The sequence below is a fragment of the Salmo salar genome, chromosome 06 (assembly GCF_965601325.2).
Source record: "Salmo salar chromosome 06, fSalSal1, whole genome shotgun sequence".
NCBI classification, from domain to species: domain Eukaryota; kingdom Metazoa; phylum Chordata; class Actinopteri; order Salmoniformes; family Salmonidae; genus Salmo; species Salmo salar.
Window position 1 is genome coordinate 16,925,857 of NC_138296.1, and position 17,242 is coordinate 16,943,098.

The 17,242-nt window shown below is 43.7% G+C and overlaps 2 protein-coding genes across 3 annotated transcripts in view; both read right to left on the reverse strand.

The window, feature by feature from the left end:
- Nucleotides 1-3,779, reverse strand: part of LOC106606423 (cytohesin-1) — a 108,497-nt gene extending 104,718 nt beyond the window's left edge. Inside the window, exon 1 of the mRNA XM_045719829.2 lies at nt 3,542-3,779. Within this exon, the coding sequence (XP_045575785.1) occupies nt 3,542-3,560 (19 nt within the window). The 5' untranslated portion in view covers nt 3,561-3,779. The remainder of the gene's footprint in view (nt 1-3,541) is intronic.
- A 1,109-nt stretch (nt 3,780-4,888) lies between these two features.
- Nucleotides 4,889-17,242, reverse strand: part of LOC106601941 (ubiquitin carboxyl-terminal hydrolase 36) — a 38,571-nt gene continuing 26,217 nt past the window's right edge. For both annotated transcript variants that reach the window (XM_045719832.2, XM_045719831.2), the window contains exons 15-20: nt 12,696-12,826; nt 11,669-12,373; nt 10,145-10,338; nt 9,241-9,432; nt 8,934-9,049; nt 4,889-8,613 (exon numbers count right to left, since the gene is read on the reverse strand). In XM_045719832.2, coding sequence (XP_045575788.2) covers nt 8,482-8,613; nt 8,934-9,049; nt 9,241-9,432; nt 10,145-10,338; nt 11,669-12,373; nt 12,696-12,826 — 1,470 coding nt within the window. In that variant the 3' untranslated portion in view covers nt 4,889-8,481. The remainder of the gene's footprint in view (nt 8,614-8,933; nt 9,050-9,240; nt 9,433-10,144; nt 10,339-11,668; nt 12,374-12,695; nt 12,827-17,242) is intronic.

Here is a 17,242-nt window from a genome sequence, read left to right on the forward strand (position 1 = left end):
ACAGCCAACCCACCACTCCCACTGAGACAGAAACAGCCAACACACCACTCCCACTGAGACAGAAACAGCCAACACACCACTCCTACTGAGACAGAAACAGCCAACACATCACTCCCACTGAGACAGAAACAGCCCTCTACAGCCAACCCACCACTCCCACTGAGACAGAAACAGCCAACACACCACTCCCACTGAGACAGAAACAGCCAACACACCACTCCTACTGAGACAGAAACAGCCAACACATCACTCCCACTGAGACAGAAACAGCCCTCTACAGCCAACCCACCACTCCCACTGAGACAGAAACAGCCAACACACCACTCCCACTGAGACAGAAACAGCCAACACATCACTCCCACTGAGACAGAAACAGCCCTCTACAGCCAACCCACCACTCCCACTGAGACAGAAACAGCCAACACACCACTCCCACTGAGACAGAAACAGCCAACACACCACTCCCATTGAGACAGAAACAGTCCTCTACAGCCAACACACCACTCCCACTGAGACAGTAACAGTCCTCTACAGCCAACACACCACGCCTACTGAGACAGTAACAGTCCTCTACAGCCAACACACCACTTCCACTGAGACAGAAACAGCCAACACACCACTCCCACTGAGACAGAAACAGCCAACACACCACTCCCACTGAGACAGAAACAGTCCTCTACAGCCAACACACCACTCCCACTGAGACAGAAACAGCCAACACACCACGCCTACTGAGACAGTAATAGTCCTCTACAGCCAACACACCACTTCCACTGAGACAGAAACAGCCAACACACCACTCCCACTGAGACAGAAACAGCCAACACACCACTCCCACTGAGACAGAAACAGTCCTCTACAGCCAACACACCACTCCCACTGAGACAGAAACAGCCAACACACCACGCCTACTGAGACAGTAATAGTCCTCTACAGCCAACACACCACTTCCACTGAGACAGAAACAGCCAACACACCACTCCCACTGAGACAGAAACAGCCAACACACCACTCCTACTGAGACAGAAACAGTCCTCTACAGCCAACACACCACTTCCACTGAGACAGTAACAGCCAACACACCACTCCCACTGAGACAGAAACAGCCAACACACCACTCCTACTGAGACAGAAACAGCCCTCTACAGCCAACACACCACTCCCACTGAGACAGTAACAGTCCTCTACAGCCAACACACCACTTCCACTGACACAGAAACAGCCAACATACCACTCCCACTGAGACAAAAACAGCAAATGATATCTTGCAATGAGGCCATTGCAGCCACCAGCTTCTATTTTCAGATGCATTAGGGAATCAGCAAGCTAACTAATAAATAATTGACATAATCAAGTGAGCCCAGGTTGGGGCGAAGAGGGGGACGGAACCTACACTGTTACATCGGTCAACAGCATCAATGTAACAGTGTAGGTTCCGTCCCTCTCTTTGCCCCAACCTGGGCTCGAACCAGGGACCCTTGCACACATCAACAACTGACACCCACGAAGCATCGTTACCCATCGCGCCATAAAAGCCGCGGCCCTTGCAACGCAAGGGGAACAACCACTTCAGGTCTCAGAGCGAGTGACGTCACTGATTGAAATGCTATTAGCGCGCACCACCGCTAACTAACTAGCCATTTCACATCGGTTACACTGACAAGGTAAAAATCTGTCGTTCTGCCCCTGAACAAGGCAGTTAACCCACCGTTCCTAGGCCGTCATTGAAAATAAGAATGTGTTCTTAACTGACTTGCCTAGTTAAATAAAGGTTTAAAAAAAATATATATAAAAAAAATTGTAAATAAAATTTCAAAAATCGATTAAATCGGCATCCAAAAATACCAATGTACGATTGTTATGAAAACATGAAATCGTCCCTAATTAATCGGCCATTCCGATTAATCGGTCGACCTCTAGTAGGGATGGCATTGGCCAGGTGATGAGCGGTACCTGGTTTCCTCCAGACGTGACGCTTGGCATTCAGGCCAAAGAGTTCAATCTTGGTTTCATCAGAGCAGATAATCTGGTTTCTCATGATCTGAGAGTCCTTTAGGTACCTTTTGGCAAATTCCAAATGGGCTGTTACGTGCCTTTTACTGAGGAGTGGCTTCCATCTGGCCACCCTACCATAAAGGCCTGTTTTGTGGAGTGCTGCAGAAATGGTTGTCCTCCTGGAAGATTCTCCCATCTCCACAGTGGAACTCTGGAGCTCTGTCAGTGACCATCCGGTTCTTGGTCACCTCCCTGACAAAGGCCCTTCTCCCCTTATAGCTCAGTTTGGCCCGGGTAGCCAGCTCTAGGAAGAGTCTTGGTGGTTCCAAACTTCTTCCATTTAAGAATGATGGAGGCCATTGTGTTCTTGGGGACCTTCAATGCTGCAGACATTTTTTGGTACCCTTCCCCAGATCTGTGCCTCGACACAATCCTGTCTAGGAGCTCTACAGACAACTCCTTCAACCTCATGGCTTGGTTCGTGCTCTGACATGCACGGTCAACTGCGGGACCTTATGTAGACAGGTGTCCAATCAATTGAATATACCTCAGGTGGACTACAATCAAGTTGTAGAAACATCTCAAGGATGAACAATGGAAAAAGGGTGCACCTGAGCTCAATTTCAAGTCTCATAGCAAAGGGTCTGAATACTTATGTAAATAAGGTATTTATGATTTACATTTTTTTACATTTTAGTCATTTAGCAGACGCTCTTATCCAGAGCGACTTACAGTAGTGAATGCATACATTTCATACAATTTCATACATTTTTTTTCTGTGCTGGCCCCCCGTGGGAATCGAACCCACAACCCTGGCGTTGCAAACACCATGCTCTACCAACTGAGCTATAGGGAAGGATTTGTATTTTTTATAAATTTGCCACAATTTCAAAAAACGTTTTGCTTTGTGATTATGGGGTATTGTGTGTAGGTTAATGAGGACAACTTTTATTTAACGAATTTTAGAATAAGGCTGTAACGTAACATGTGGAAAAGGTGAAGGGGTCTGAATACTTTCGGGAATGCATCAATGTATTGATGCAATTTAACGAAGAATCTGACAAAACTTAAGCATATTTATTCGTATTCATTCAGTTTTTCTATAAAAACATATTTTTTAAAAATGGAGTCGCTGGGAGTCCCATTGAAATCAAATGAGCCCTGCTTTGAGTGCCTATATAGATACAGATGTATATGGTTCCCTATGGAAAATGTCCCATATTCATCCCTGGTGCAAAGCTCCACCACACTGATGTTCAATAATTCAGCATGTATGTCTTTTTATAGCCCATGAATTCCGACCGGACTACCTGTGCTGTTCATCAGGTAGCCTAAACAACTTCCGCCAATCTTGAACTTGACACATCGGGACTGTATGTAGCGTGACATGAATCTAGTCGACTTGTGTGTTCATCACGCGCAGATCATTGCTTTTGGTAAGCCTAGAAGCGAACGCTTTAAACCTAACACTGAATTAACGGTCATGTTTACTGTAGACAGGTGTTTACACGCTATCTATATGAAGTGACGGAAAGAAACAACCTACCGTAATTCTCCCCATCCATACTGATGCTGCTGTAGGCTTCAGTTTCTGGAGCTCCCTCTGCTGCAACCGATATCTCCAATACGTCCGCCCACGCTTGTCAGTCTGCCTGGATGTACCCCTCCCTAAAGTCCCCAACTGATTCGAAAGCGGTTTTTCCTATTTCTTCTATTCCTGCTGAAACTAAATCGGTTGTAAGTTGTGTACAGTAGCTAGGTATGCAGGCAGAGCTTTGAGATCAATCCATCCAAACAGAGAAACAGCACGATCATGGCCCCTCCTTTCAGAGGTGATGTCACGAGCTATAACTTCATTTGTCAGATACTATGCCATTTTACTCATTTACATAATTACTGTTGTGAAGAACCAGCACAATTGGCTCAGAAATAAATGTGTCGTTGCACCTGCATGTCGGTGCCATGCATTATTTAGTGAAATATATATTTGAGATCCCATGTTAATATTCTGACTTTTATGACACTGTAAAATAACAGTCCATTCGGGAAAGTATTCAGACCACTTGACTTTTTCCACATTGTTGTTACAGTCTTATTCTAAAAATGATTAAATGTCCCCCCCCAATCTACACACAATACTCTGCTACAAGACCATGGTGCCTATGGAGCTGTGAGGGGAACGGCACCTCCGTACCTTCAGGCTCTGATCAGTCCCTACACCTCTGGCCTGCTGGCCCCCCTACCTCTGAGGAAGCACAGTTCCCGCTCAGCCCAGTCAAAACTGTTCGCTGCTCTGGCACCCCAATGGTGGAACAAGCTCCCTCACGACGCCAGGACAGCGGAGTCAATCACCACCTTCCGGAGACACCTGAAACCCCACCCTTTTAAGGAATACCTGGGATAGGATAAAGTAATCCTTGTATGGCTTGGTTTTTGCTCTGACATGCACTATCAACTGTAGGACCTTACGTAGACCGGTGTGTACCTTTCCAAATCATGTCCAATCAATTGAATTTACCATAAGTGGAGTCCAATGAAGTTGTAGAAACATCAAGGATGATCAATGGAAACAGGACGCACCTGAGCTCAATTTCAAGTCTCATGAAAATAAGTATTCAGACACTTTGCTATAAGTTATGTTTTTTTTAATTATAAAATTAGCAAAAATGTCTAAAAACCTGCTTTGAGGGAAAAATTGAATCAATTTGAGAATAAGGCTGTACCGTAACAAAATGTGGAAAAAGTGAAAGGGTCTGAATACTTTCCAAATGGGCTGTAGGAGGCCATATAACAATTCAAATGCAGTCTGATATTCCATTCAGGCTTTTGATGGTTAGTAGAAAATATGAATATTCATATTTTCTACTAACAAAGAAGCAAGACCAGACACCTATTCTCACAAAGTCATAACTTTATTGCACCTGTATAGTTAATTACATTATCCATTTTGGTAAGAGTCACTTTTCATTATGAAATGTCTCTCATTGGTCTGAAAAGGCGGTGCAAAATATAGAACCATCAATGCAAATGACGTGGATCACACCAGTATAATGTCCTCGTGTCAGTTTCCTTGAGAATCAAACATGTCCTAAAGTTAATTTCACAGTCAACATGAAACACATTCAATAGAACTGGTGATGAAACCGCTCTCGTACTGTATGACACTACAGTAACAAGATGTCATCGTATGAAACACGCACATATGAACATCCATCTGCAAGAAATTAAACTTTCACAATCCCCCACCAACCCAAATACAGATTTCATCCATATCTTTTATAGCACATTAAAGATTTGTGAAAAGTTTCTTTAAATTATTTAACATTATCAAATAACTTTACTGTTTAAGCTGACATCTCTAGAATGAGAGTCAATGGGTGGCTAGAACTAAACTAGCCCCGTACGAATCATCCTGATGTCACAAGCTTGCATTCTGTTTGTGTAGCCGATCAGATCAGGATGGTTTGTACGAGGCTAGGTCGACGCAGGGATGACGGGGAAAGCATGGGAAACACCAGGTGGACTGTACAATCTTCTACACTGGCAAAGCGGTTTTCTTTAATGACTATCATTTATGATCTATTTATCAAAATCGGTGCCCAGATAAAGTGGAAGATCCCATGTTTTCTCCCCCCAACCTCCCCCAAATATACTTGTAGAAAACAGTATCTTCAGGATAAAAATAGTGGTGGTGTGTAATAAAATGTGGACCTGGCTAGAAGGTTGGTTGTACATGAGGGCTAGAAGGTTGGGGGATGGCCGGGTACATCAGGTTCCAGATGACCAGCTAGTTGGACTGTCTGTGGGTGATTTGCATAGAGTACAGATTGGGACAATGATCATGCACTAATAGCATATACATCAACTTCAAACTAACAATGCCTGGGGCAACATATGTAATCTAGCCTGGCCCCAGATGTCTGTGCTGTATTTCCAAAATGTACAATGGCCATAGGTGTTGGCCAAACCACACAAACAGATCTGGGACCAGCCTACATGTAACTCTATCTGGGATAGAACACACAAAGAAAGAACTGTTGGTTCATATGGAGGCCCAAAATGCATTCAGAAAACACATGATGCACAACAAAGCTGAACTCCACTGGTGATGGAGCATTACTAAACAATGGTCAACAACCCAACTTTTAGTTAGAGACCAGGGACCAAGGACTTGACATTTTGGGAATAACAAGCAGAAGAGATGAGCAATTAGCTTCACTCATGACCTACTATAGATGTCTAGGGTTGAAAAAAGTTCAAAATTCAACACCCCCACCCAGAATCACACTCATACCCTCTTTCACAAAACAGAAATGGGACTATTTACCAGAAAGGAGAGCAAATGGATTAGAAAGCAGATGAAACAATGATATGTCTAATACATTAAAAGGTGGATTATGTGGTGTTACAAACAGGCAAAGCCTTGATGTTATCGTTACAGTCCCCAACTTGACCTGGAGGTAGAGACATCTGCCTATGAACTTTGCAATTAGCTGATGTAGCGGCAATTCATATTCCAGCATCACTTGGTGTTAATCGACCATGACATATATCTACCAAATTACATCATCTTCAGAACCGTCAAATTAAATTCACCCAGGAAAGAAAACAAAAACTATTAGGGACGCAGAACTGAATATACTGATAGAGTAAACTTCAAATACCACCATCATGCATACATTAATCAAGAAGATTAAACTAAAGATGAGGCCTTTTGTCTGCTTGGGACAGGCCTGTGACTCCTTCCCCCTCCAAATACATGCTTGTAATATAACAGTACAATCAGAACATGTAAATGTCTCAGCAGCAGCCACAGTGGGTCAGTTTTATCAAGTCATGTAGAACATACCAAGGCATTGTGGCAAAGAAATCACACACAATAAGAAAACATAAAACCATAAAAGTATCAATCATTCAAACAAACTAAAAGAGAGGATGGGATTAAAGCAAATCAGTTATCATGGTTTCACGATTTGCGGTCCTGTCCATGTTTCGTATCTTTTAAAGGTGACTTGGTGATTGTGCTGATAGTGATAAGCGCGAGATGGTCACCACACGTCTTCACATAGAGAATAGGCCATATGAGTCAGGAGAACAGTATTCAGAGCATTCACCTGTATTGGCCCATTGTCCTGCAGATCGCCCAGTCTGCAGATCGCCCAGTCTGCAACAGCACAACGGTTGTAACCAGTGGGGTATTACAGGGTAAACGCACGTAAATGCCATTTACGCATGTTTTTGTATTTTGCCCGAGCGTTTACCCACCATTTGTGTCAAAATGCATTGAACAAATAGGGAGTGTTGTTTTACTCAGCAGGAACGGCGATCAACGTTTACCCACCCATTTTTCTTTTTTTTAAACACTAAATCACTGATCGCAACATTTTAGAATGTTCAGAGAAATAGACTGTGTAGAACAGAATGATTTTCTATAGGAAGTCATTTCAGCTCTATACATTACATTACTATAATTCAAAGTTCTGAATGTTTCGTCCACCTGAACACACGGCTGGGCGAAGAGAGACAAGTGTCTCCCTCATAGGTTTCAATACATTAGGCTGATGGTTAAGGGTTATCTAGCAGATATTATACAAAATATCTCAGCTCATCCTCACACAGATAAATGCTATATGGTGCATGCCACATCCTTTGATACTAGCTAGAAAATCCCACAACTGTCCCCTAGAGTAGCCCAACCATGTCAAATTCCTAACATGACTTGTTCTGAATTCCTAACATAAATGATATACATGTCATTATGTCATCCGTGTTATTACCACAGATGGAAGCTCAGCAGCATCACAGTACGGTAAATCCATCATATTCCATGAGCAGCTTGAGCACCATATACTGAACAATATTTTCATATCCATCTGAGACAACGGTGTAGAAGCAATGGTCAACTCATTGTTGCTGAACCCTGGCTGACGATGGTAACATCACAGCTCGTGTTGGTCAGCTCACCAGACTCGGTCATCGAAGGAAGTTCTATACTGAAGAGACTAGCACAGATCAAAGATGGTCATTATCTCTCCCCGAAAGCTGTGTTGTTCTGTCAACTGGCCATGGTCTCTCGTATTGCAATCAGGGTATGAACCGCCAAACAATCAAAAAAGAGTAACATTGTTACAGTGGTGTCACATGTCGTCACTCCAGCTCAGTTGTACTGTATGTGGCCAAACATCCATTCTGGCTGGCTCAGTGACTGTATCCAAACATCCATTCTGGCTGGCTCAGTGACTGTATCCAAACATCCATTCTGGCTGGCTCTCAGTGACGGTATCCAAACATCCATTCTGGCTGGCTCAGTGACTGTATCCAAACATCCATTCTGGCTGGCTCTCAGTGACAGTACCCAAACATCCATTCTGGCTGGCTCAGTGACTGTATCCAAACATCCATTCTGGCTGGCTCTCAGTGACGGTATCCAAACATCCATTCTGGCAGGCTCAGTGACTGTATCCAAACATCCATTCTGGCTGGCTCTCAGTGACGGTATCCAAAGCCGGTCTTCTTAGCGCCGGGTGTGACCGACCACATGCTCCGCCGGTCCTGGATCTTCTGGAAGATATTGCCGCTCCTCCTCTTCTCTCGCTTATACTTTTTCATTTTCTTCACCTGTTCATACACACAAGAAATGTTAAGACCAGAGGTAACAGAGGTAAAATGTGCCGGAACCAGTTAGCGGTGCATTCCAAGGCATGGTTCTAGGAATAGTTAAGCCAGAAGGAGCCCTTCACCCATACTTTAGACGCAGAGCTAACTGGTGCATTCAGTTTCCACTAGGACTTTAGTGGAAGGCCAGGAGATTGCTAAATATCCGCGATAAAAATTGAAACAGCACCCTAGGTAAGTCAAAAACAAGCTACAACTAAAGTATCCCTTTAACATAATGTCTTCTGTTGAAAGAATCACTATGTCTGTGGGTGCCCTCTCACCTTTCCACTGTCAAAGTCCTCGTCCCACTCGTCAATCACCGTGTCGGTTCTGGCATCACGGGTGTCGTCAATGGCATCCCTACTGATGGCAGATGCCTCTCCCTCCCAGCTGAGGACTGGACACACCCACCCCCCTCAGTCATTACAGCGCTATGCACAACAGAGGTATGAGCTGCTACTGCCATTAGTCTCCCAGAGAGACTTAGCTAGCTACATAAATAACATTGCTACAACTTCATATTACAATTTCTTGACTCCACTAGAGGTAAAGTGCAACCTTGAGAATGTCTTATGTTCTAGATCTCACCTTGGGTTCCATAGGCTTTGTCCAAAGAGTTCTTCAGGAGCTCCTCAACCACTCCACCACTCCTCTTGCCATCCCAGACCATGGGGGCTGGGCGGGGGACATCCCCAGGCCCACCCTCTACTGCTTCTGCAGCGGGGGCCTTGGAGCGCTTGTAGCCATCCTTAACCTGGCTGTCCCACACGATCACTCCAGCTATGGTGGGGGGGGGGGGGAAGGAGTAGAGTGAGGTGAAACATTCACAACCAGGGACAACTAAAACCAGATATAAAGTAGCTAGTAAAGATAATGGCCCTATAGTTTAATATAATCTTTAGAACTAACAAGCACCAAAATAAAAGCCCGAGAGTCAGGAAGAAATTAAAATTCCCAAAACAATTAATTTAGCAGCATTTTGTATTATGTTTAAGCAAAAGAACAGCAGTAACCATGACAAAACGCATGGAATCCCAGGAAACTTCCAAACTAAAACTATTTCTAAGCTCTATGGAGAAATATGTAGAATTGCAGGGAACCGATGAAATGTTTTTTTCCCCCCCAGCTACAACGCCAGGAGGGAGGGCCGTAAATGTACGGGCCGACTGCGCTCATTGCCATGCCACGCCCACCACATTCGCCCCCCTTTTTAATCCAGAAAAAAACCTTAACATTTGCAGATGCAACAAAAAGAGCAAACATAAAACAAAAAACTGTGAGCCCTGGGAAATGTAATAATGTATACATAATTTACATATTGCAAAACAAAGATAGAGCCTAATCAAGAGATATTGCCCACAGGGGTTCAAGTCCTGAAACCATGTTTGGGTATGAGTTTAGAAAAAGTTTTGCCAAATAGGTTATGCAAAAAATGGGTAAGACTGGACTGTTGGCTTCAGTCAATGCAGCAGTGTGTGGTGTGTGGGTCTACCGGTGCTCTCCACAGTGCCCTTCTTAGGAAGGGCCTCCGCTGCTTCAGTGTCGCTCCTCTGGTCGTCAGAGCAACAACGTCTGCTTTCCTCCCACTGTTTCACCTCTTCTTTTAGCCTGCGCTTCTTCTTTAACTTCTTTGACGCAGTAGAATCCCCAGCGCCGGTTTCAACAATCGTGTCCTTCGTCCCAGAACTGTTGTACAAAAAAAGATCTCTATTTTTAGCGTGTCAATGTGCAAAGAAACTGGACATTTGGTTGTATTTTCTCCCATACCTCCCATGTAAGAATCCATATTGCTCAGGGTAGGTTTGACCCAGTGATACATGCTATATGTTGCTTCCAATACATTTAGCTATTATCTTGGCATCACAGCCTTAAGATATCTATTTTAGTACCAGTCAAAAGTTTGGACACCTACTCACTCCAGGGATTTTCTTTATTTCTACATTGTAAAATAGTAAATACATTAAAACTATGAAATAACAAATATGGAATCATGTAGTAACCACAAAAAAAATAAAAAAATAAAAGTGTTAAATATTTTTTTGGGGGGGGATTTGACATACTTCAAAGTAGCCACCCTTTGCCTTGATGACAGCTTTGCATACTCTTGGCATTCTCTCAACCAGCGTTATGAGGTAGTCACCTGGAATGCATTTCAATTAACAGGTGTGCCTTGTTAAAAGTTACATTTGTGGAATATCTTTTCTCAATGTGTTTGAGCCAATCAGTTTTGTTGTGACACGGTAGGGGTGGCATACAGAAGATAGCCAGCCCTATTTGGTATTATGGCAAGAACAACTCAAATAAGCAAAGAGAAACAGTCCATCATTACTTTAAGACATGAAGGTCAGTCAATCAGGAACATTTCAAGAACTTTTACATTTTCTTAAAGTGCAGTCGCAAAAACCACTATGAAACTGGCTCTCATGAGGACCGCCACAGGAAAGGAAGACCCAGAGTTACCTCTGCTGCAGAGGATAGGTTCATTTGAGTTACCAGCCTCAGAAATTGCAGCCCAAATAAATGCTTCAGAGAGTTCAAGTAACAGACACATCTCGACATCAACTGTTCAAAGGAGACTGTGTGAATCAGGCCTTCATGGTCAAACTGCTGCAAAGAACCCACTACTAAAGGACACCAATAAGAAGAAGATACTTGCTTAGGCCAAGAAACACAGCAATGGATGGCTAATTTGAAGAAGCACAAATGTATTTAGATTTGTTAAAAAAATGTTGGGTTACTACACGATTCCATATGTGTTATTTCATAGTTTTGATGTCTTCACTATTATTCTACAACGTAGAAAAGAGTCAAAATAAAGAATCCTTTGAACGAGTAGGTGTGTCCAAACTTTTGACTGGTACTGTATGTATTATTTACTTTTTGATGTGTTGGACCTTTTAACTGAAATGTTTAGTGCTGCAGGTCTAAAGCTACATGACCAGACAGACAAATAATAGTACTCTGTAATGCATGTAACGTTTCTAGCAAGAATATCACAATAACATTTCAAAGTGACCTTTCTGAAACAGAACGTGTTGTTGTTGCTTCCTCCGGTCCCTCCTCCAATCTCCTTTTCTTCTTCCTCCTCCTCCTCTTCATCATCATCGTCACAGTGTCCATACTCTGCTCTCCTTGATTGGCATCACACTGGAGAACCACTGGAACCAACTGGAGCCTACTCTCAGGCTGGGGATGGGGCTGCTTTGGTTGTTCCAGGGCTCTTTTGTCAGGGGGGCTGAGTCGCCATGATCCCCCCTGACACCAGTCCTCCTCTTGGGCCGGCGGTGAAGCCTCCAGATGAGACTGGACCCTTTCCCTGTGGTTCTCAGCTGTATCTCCATCCTCTTCCTCCCGCTTCCTCTTCTTTCTCCTTTTCCTCCTCTTCCTCTCACTGGCCGGTTCAATCAGTTCGGGCTCAGCGGGGATGTCTGGGATGATGGAGGCCGGTGCTGGCTCTCGCTCTCCGCCTTCCATCTCAGAGTGACGCCGTTTCTTCTTTTTCTTCTTTAAGGAGGTGGCGGAACTGCTTGGGCCAGGCTCTGACAGACTGGGGGTCTGGGTAGGTTTAGGGCTCTTTGGAAGGTGGGTCTGAAGCCCATTGGTTTTTGGAGAGAGGGTGGAGGTTGATTTCTGGGGACTCTGATGCTTAGATGGGATGCCTGAGTGGACATGGTGGGCTGCGGGTGGAGATTGCAGTTTGGGTGAATGGAATGGACCAACCCTGAGAGGGGAACGAGAAGAAAATGTTCAAGAACAAAATAGGAGAAATTCAAACCATCCAGCAAAATATTGAACACAATGTATAGTCTTGTGTGTTGCTTCAAAAGTTCACCAATGGGACAGTAAACCAGTGAGAACTGGGTGATGTTCAGAAGAGCATACCGTAACAAACTGCTTTGAAATGGAAACAGAATGCAGTGTTTCTAAATTGGATAAATTCAGGTAGTACCTCCCCGTTTCTCAGTTTCAAATAGTTCTCCTGTTTGTGCCTAACTGTACACAATGCTGTGAATGGTCTGTTGAGAGGGGTGGGGGGGTCGTACCTGTGACTGTGAGTGGGTGAGGTGGAGGTGAGGTTGTTAAGTTGAGCAGGATGCGTGCGGTCACTGGACGGATGGCGTGGCAGGTGGGGGTGTTGAGCCTCAGTGCTGCTCGGACTCCGGCTGCGACTGGCCTGCAGTTATCGACAAAAATAAAAACTTGGTGGTCTAAAAGAAAATTGCCATGAACGTGACAAAAAAGGAGGGATGATCAAATAAGGAGGAAGGAATCATTGTAAAGACGGATGGAAGAACAAATTAACAAGGGAGAGAGGAAAAACAGGAGAGGATGGTATGACAGAGAAGAGTTAGAAATGGTTAGAAGAAAATAATTGGAACCAAAACAAAAAGAGACAAAACATTGTAAAAAGAGGCAACTACTAATACAGGGCTGTCTAACCCTTCCTGGAGAGATGCTGTCCTGTAGGTTTTCACTCCAGGTTTTCAATTCAACCCCAGTTGTTACTAACCTGATTCAGCTCATCAACAAGCTAATTATTAGAATCAGGTGTGCTAGATTATGGTTGGAGTGAAAACCTACAGGACAGTATCTCTCCAAGAACAAGGCTGGAGAGACCTGTACTGGAGTATGTGGTTGGTTAGACAGGAGAATAGGAACACAGACAGTGTACTAGTCCTGCATAGGGCTGGGCGGTATACGATATTTTACTATCACACACACACACACACACACACACACACACACACACACACACACACACACACAGGTATTGATGCATGGAGCGGTTTGAGTTTTTACTTTACCTTCTATAACCATTTCCATGATTGGTTTGTTAAATGTGGTACACAACTCCAGCACGTATAATGTTTACTCCTTTTGCTACTTGAGTTTAATACTAATGGTGCCGGAAGAGATGGCTGCCATTTTACGGGCTCCAAACCAATTTGCATTATTTGTAACTTATTTTGTACACAATGTTTCTGTCACCGTCTCGTATGGCCGAAAAGAGCTTCTGGATATCAGAACAGCGATTACTCACCTCGTACTGGACAAAGGTTTTTTTCTTTAACGAGGCGGACACGAAGGCACCTCGACCTACGACCCGACAAGGCACAAATCCCTGTCATTCGCATGAAGAAGAGACAGAGATATAGGGGTCGTAGGTCGAGGTGCCTTGTAAGAATCCGACGAGTGGGTAACCCGCCTCTACCATCAGTCCTATTTTCCAACGTGCAATCATTGGATAATAAACTGGATTAATTGCGATCAAGACTATCCTACCAACGGGAGATTAAACCGTAATATCTTATATTTCACTGAGTTGTGGATGAACGACGAAATGGTAACAAATCAAATTTTATTAGTCACATGCGCCCAATACAACAGGTGTAGCCCTTACATAGAGCTGGCTGGGTTTTCCATGCATCGGCAAGATGCAGCTGCCCCCGTTAACCTGTTGGGGGTAGGGGGCAGTATTGACACGGCCGGATTAAATCGGGTACGTTTTTTATCTGGTTACTACTCCTGCCCAGTAACTAGAATATGCATATAATTATTGGCTTTGGATAGAAAACACCCTAAAGTTTCTAAAACTGTTTGAATGGTGTCTGTGAGTATAACAGAACTCATATGGCAGGCAAAAACCTGAGAAGATTCCTTACAGGAAGTGCCCTCTCTGACAAGATCTTGTTCTTCTTGTCTCTGTTTATTGAAGACTGAGGATCATTGCTGTAACGTGACACTTCCTACGGCTCCCATTGGCTCTCAGAGCCCGGGAAAAAGCTGAATGATATCGAGGCAGCCCCAGGCTGAAACACATTTGCGCTTTTGGCAAGTGGCCGATCAGAGGACAATGGGCTTAGCCGCGTGCACGAGTCGACCCCATGCTTTATTTTCTTTCGTCTTTTTACCTAAACACAGATTCCCGGTCGGAATATTATCGCTTTTTTACGAGAAAAATGGCATAAAAATTTATTTTAAACAGCGGTTGACATGCTTCGAAGTACGGTAATGGAATATTTAGAAATCTTTTGGTCACGAAATGCGCCATGCTCGTGACCCTTATTTACACTTCGGATAGTGTCTTGAACGCACGAACAAAACGCCGCTATTTGGATATAACTATGGATTATTTGGGACCAAACCAACATTTGTTATTGAAGTAGAAGTCCTGGGAGTGCATTCTGACGAAGAACACCAAAGGTAATAACATTTTTCTTATAGTAAATCTGACTTTGGTGAGTGCTAAACTTGCTGGGTGTCTAAATAGCTAGCCCTGTGATGCCGAGCTATCTACTTAGAATATTGCAAAATGTGCTTTCACCGAAAAGCTATTTTAAAATCGGACATGTCGAGTGCATAGAGGAGTTCTGTATCTATAATTCTTAAAATAATTGTTATGCTTTTTGTGAACGTTTATCTTGAGTAATTTAGTAAATTGTTAGTAAATTCCCCGGAAGTTTGCGGGGGGTATGCTAGTTCTGAACATCACATGCTAATGTAAAAAGCTGGTTTTTGATATAAATATGAACTTGATTGAACAAAACATGCATGTATTGTATAACATAATGTCCTGGGTGTGTCATCTGATGAAGATCATCAAAGGTTAGTGCTGCATTTAGCTGTCTTCTGGGTTTTTGTGACATTATATGCTAGCTTGAAAAATGGGTGTCTGATTATTTCTGGCTGGGTACTCTGCTGACATAATCTAATGTTTTGCTTTCGTTGTAAAGCCTTTTTGAAATCGGACAGTGTGGTTAGATTAACGAGAGTCTTGTCTTTAAAATGGTGTAAAATAGTCATATGTTTGAGAAATTGAAGTAATAGCATTTCTAAGGTATTTGAATAACGCGCCACAGGATTCCACTGGCTGTTACGTAGGTGGGACGATTTCGTCCCGCCGACCCTAGAGAGGTTAAGACAAGTGGTGGACGTCTGTCTATTTGTCAATAACAGCTGGTGCACGGAATCTAACATTAATGAAGAGTCAATGTTTTGCTCGACTGAGGTAGAGTATCTCATGATAAACTGTAGACCACACTATCTATATTTTTCATACCTGTCTATTTACCACCACAAACCAATGCTGGCAATAAGACCGCACTCAACGAGCTGTATAAGGCCATAAGCAAACAGGAAAATCCTCATCCAGAGGCGGCGCTCCTAGTGGCCGGGGACTTTAATGCAGGGAAACTTAAATCCATTTTACCTCATTTTCTACCAGCATGTTATATGTGCAACCAGAGGAAAACTATATAGACTATAGACCACCTTTATTCCACACACAGAAACGCGTACAAAGCTCTTTCTCGCCCTCCATTTGGCAAATCTGACCATAACTCTATCCTCCTGATTCCTGCTTACAAGCTAAAATTAAGCAGGAAGCACCAGTGACTCGCTCAATATGGAAGGTGTCAGATGACGCAGATGCTATGCAACAGGACTTATTTGCTAGCACAGACTGGAATTTGTTTTGGGATTCTTCCCATGGCATTGGCGTATACCGCATCAGTCCCCTGCTTCATCAATAAGTGCATCGATGACGTCGTCCCCACAGTGACCGTACATACATAAATATCCCAACCAGAAGCCATGGATTACAGGCAACATACGCACTGAGCTAAAGGGTAGAGCTGCCGCTTTCAAGGAGCGGGACTCTAACCCGGAAGCTTATAAGAAATACCGCTATGCCCTCCGACGAACCATCACAGGCAAAGAAAGCATCAATACAGTACTATGATTGAATCCTACTACACCGGCTCCGACACTCGTCGGATGTGGCAGGGCTTGCAAACTATTAAGGACTGCAAAGGGAAGCACAGCCATGAGTTGCCCAGTGACACAAGCCTACCAGACAAGCTAAATGACTTCTACGAGCACCTTGAGACAAGCAACACTGAAGCATGCATGAGAACACCAGCTGTTCCGGCCGACTATGATCACACTCACCACAGTCGTTGAGAGTAAGACCTTTAAACAGGTCAACATTCACAAGGCCACAGGGCCAGACGGATTACCAGGACGTGGACTCCGAGCATGAGCTAACCAACAGGCAAGTGACTTCACTGAAAATTCAACCTGACTGAGTCTGCAATAACTGCATGTTTCAAACAGACCACCATAGCCCCTGTGCCCAAGAATACCAAGGTAACCTGACTAAATGACTACCGATCCGTAGCACTCACGTCTGTAGCCATGAAGTGCTTTGAAAGGTTGATAACAGCTCAACACCATTATCCCAGAAACCCTAGACCCACTCCAATTTGCATACCACCCCAACAGATCCACAGATGACAATCTACTGCACTCCACACCGCCCTTTCGCACCTGGACAAAAGGAACACCTACGTGAGAATGCTATTTGTTGACTACAACACCACAGTGCCCTCAAAGCTCACCACTAAGCTAAGGACCTTGGGAATAGTCACTTTACCTTTACCTTACACCTCAACTAACCTGTGCCCCCGCACATTGACTCTGTACCGTTACCCCCTGTGCATAGCCTCGTTACTTTTATTTTATTGTTGCTCTTTAATTACTTGTTTTCTTTTTTCATGTTTATATTTGTTTACCTCAGTTTATTTAGTAA